Here is a 3,511-nt window from a genome sequence, read left to right on the forward strand (position 1 = left end):
ATTCAGCCAAGTACGGCAATAAATAATGCTTATTATCTACCACACCACTGTATTTACAAGGAGTCCAGTACTACTCTATTGCGCGTTGTGTTTGATGCTTCCGCACACGCCCCTAACTTTCCGTCTTTAAACGATACGTTATATTCAGGTCCAAAATTACAAAATGATCTTGTAAATTTATTGCTTAAATTCGGGTTTCATAAATATGTCTTTACTGCAGATATTAAATCCATGTTTACTCAGATTCTTATCGCTCCTGAGCAACAAAGATTTCAAATAATACTTTGGCGTTTTTCGGAACAGGAATCTATTCCTGAATACGAACTTACTCGGGTTACTTTCGGTGTGTCTAGCTCACCATATCTTGCAATTCGTACTCTACAGCAGCTAGCACTCGACGAACCGGACTTACCTGTAGCCTCATCTATACTCCTAAAAGATATTTAGATGATGTGGTGACAGGAAAGGATTCTTTAGAAAACAGTGTTCTTGCTATAAAATAATTAATATCTTTATTGAAACGTGGTGGATTTGAGTTACGAAAATGGGCAAGTAATGCCCCTCAGTTAGTCTCTCTCTGGATCATATTTGGATCATATTCTGCATCAATTTTTTTCATTTGACTTAGATCAATCTTCGTTGAAGGTATTAGGACTTGGAAGGAATCCATCATCTGATGATTTCTTTTACAAAATTTTACCTCTTCAAGCTTCCTGTACAAAGCGAAATCTTTTAGCCCAAATAGCTCGCATATTCGATCCTTACGGTATTCTTAATCCTGTCACTTTGATAGTGAAGACTATTATTCAGCGTCTTTGGCTACTTGATTTAGATTGGGTGCAACTCCACCTTTGGAAATTATTTCAAGGTGGGAACAATTTAAAATTGAACTGCCTATACTGTCTAAGTTTACTATACCTCGTCATATTTCTTTAAATGGAATTATTTCCTGTGAGCTTCATGCCTTTTGCGACGCTTCTTTACGTGGATCTTCTGCTGTTACATACCTTCGTGTGTGTTATGATACAGGAGTAATCAAAACTTATTTTCTTTTAGTCCTACCAAGGTACAAACTATTCCTCGTCTCGAGCTCAATGCAGCAGTAATTCTTAGTAAATTATTATCTTATATACTGCAGACTCTCACTATACCGTTTAGTAGAATTTACGCATGGTCAGATTCGACTGTTGTTCTTCATTGGATTAATTCACAGCCATATAAATGGAAAACCTTCGTCAGTAACAGAATTTCTTATATTCAAGACAGGATTGCTTCAAAACAATGGCGATATATTCCTTCTTCATTAAATAGTGCGGATCATGGATCCCGTGGAGTTTTCCCTGAGGATTTCTTAAATACTCCTGCTTGGTGGATGGGTCCGAAGTTTTTTCGCACTACTGAAGATATCTGGTCATTTTCCTTGACCAATTCTTTTGAACATAACTTAGAATTGAAAGAGAAAGGTTGACTTTTGTCTTTTCCATCTGTTGAATTTGTCGATAATCTCTGTAATCGATTTTCTTCCTTTTCAAAATTAAAAAGTATCTTTTCCTATGTTCTTAGATTTGTTGGTAACCTAAAATCAGTCAATCAACGAACAGTTGGAAGGCTTTCTATTCAGGAGCAAAGCAACGCCACTAATCAACTAATTAGATTAGTGCAACAAAGATATTTGAAGAAGGAAATAGAACAGATTAAGGGTAATTCTATAAAATTCAAATATTTGAAAAAATTAAATCCCTTCTTTGATTCACATGATCTCCTAAGAGTGGGCGGAAGACTTAGCCAGTCAGAATTAGCGTATGACAAGCACTTGCCTCTTCTTTTGCCTTCCAAATGTAATTTTATCAAATTACTTATTTCGGAAATTCATATTGTATATCTACATGCAGGCATTCAAGGTACGCACTTCGCCTTATGACAAAACTTTCGGATAATTTCATCCAAACGTGTTATTCGTAGTGTTCTTTCAAAATGTCTTTCCCGTTGGAGACTAAAACCTCAAAATTATCAGCCACCTATGGGGGCTCTTCCCGACCTACGGATATCCATGGCCAAACCATTTTTTTGCGTTGGCGTTGACTTTGGCGGTCCTTTTCTGATACGAGCCAATAATCTTAAAAATGCTAAACGAACGAAAGCCTATATTTGCCTATTTGTATGCTTTGCCACTAAGGCTTTGCACTTAGAATTGGTATCTGAACTTAGTACCGAGGCATTTTTAACCTCATTCAGACGTTTTATAGCACGTCGAGGACGTTGCTCTGTTGTCTATTTTGATTGCGGAACAAATTTTGTAGGAGCAAAATCCTATTTAGAAGACATTAAGTCACATTTTGATAAAATCGACCTCATTACATGGCATTTAAATCCTCCGGCAGCTTCCCATTTTGGTGGATTGTTTGAAGCGGGTATAAAAAGCGTAAAAACACATGTGTCTAGACTCATAGGCGAACAGGTTTTAACCTATGAAGAATTCAATACATTAGTCATACAAATAGAGGCTGTCTTAAATAGTCGTCCCTTATGTCCTGTCAGTAATGATCCAAATGATTTTTCAGTGTTAAAACCTGGACATTTTCTTACACTAGAGCCTTTAAAGATAAGTCTCGATCGGGATTACAGTGATGTTCATTTAAATAGGCTAAGTCGTTGGCAATTGCTGCAACGATTACATGCAGACTTTTGGCAAAGATGGAGCAGAGAATATTTACATACTCTTCATCAATGCACGAAGTGGCATAAAAATGAGGGTAATCCTAATATGGGTACACTCGTATTAATTTGTAATGAGACCAAGCCTCCCTTACAATGGCAAATGGGTCGAATTAAAACTTTAATTTTCGGTCAAGATGATATTGTTCGCGTAGCTATCATACAAACCGCGAAAGGTGAACTTAGGCGACCTTTTGTTAAGCTATGCCCTTTGCCTTATATTGACTAAAAATGCAAATATGCATTTTGGTGGATGGAAGTGTTACGTCCCTCCACACATATTCTTAGTTTTTTTATTAATAATTTTTATTATTTTATTTTTATATTTAATTCTTTAATTAACGTGTGTGTATGTCTTATAATTGTGAATTAATACGGCCCTGTACGCAACTCCCTATGAGACTTAAGTTAAGGGAAGCGAAGCTACGAGACGACATGCACTTCAGTAACAGTGACAGTTTTGTATAAATTAGCGCGCAAAAACACTTCATTATTTTTTTGTGTAAACCTGACGACTAATTAATATTTAAATGGGAATAAGCCACAATTAAAGGTTAAAATACATTTATTGACGTTTCAATTTCCACTTCGGAAATCGTTCTCAAAATACAAACATTTACTGACGACGCGGCTTTAAGAAGATTCTGTCCCATCTGAGTCAACCCCAGTGCACTGTGGAAGAAGAAGAAGTGTTACATCAACATCAAAGGTACCGTAATTTGATTGCATATACACACAGTATTTATATTAATTGATAAATTTACATATAACTTATTTTCGCATAAAAGTAATACCA

At 36.0% G+C, this 3,511-nt stretch overlaps 1 protein-coding gene across 1 annotated transcript; it reads left to right on the top strand.

The window, feature by feature from the left end:
- Positions 1–2,020: 2,020 nt before the first annotated feature.
- On the top strand, positions 2,021–2,944 carry LOC140442253 (uncharacterized). The gene has a single exon (XM_072533328.1). The coding sequence runs from the start codon at positions 2,021–2,023 to the stop codon at positions 2,942–2,944; it is 924 nt and encodes a 307-aa protein (XP_072389429.1).
- The last annotated feature ends 567 nt before the right edge of the window (positions 2,945–3,511 follow it).

The sequence above is a fragment of the Diabrotica undecimpunctata genome, chromosome 5 (assembly GCF_040954645.1).
Source record: "Diabrotica undecimpunctata isolate CICGRU chromosome 5, icDiaUnde3, whole genome shotgun sequence".
Lineage (NCBI taxonomy): Eukaryota > Metazoa > Arthropoda > Insecta > Coleoptera > Chrysomelidae > Diabrotica > Diabrotica undecimpunctata.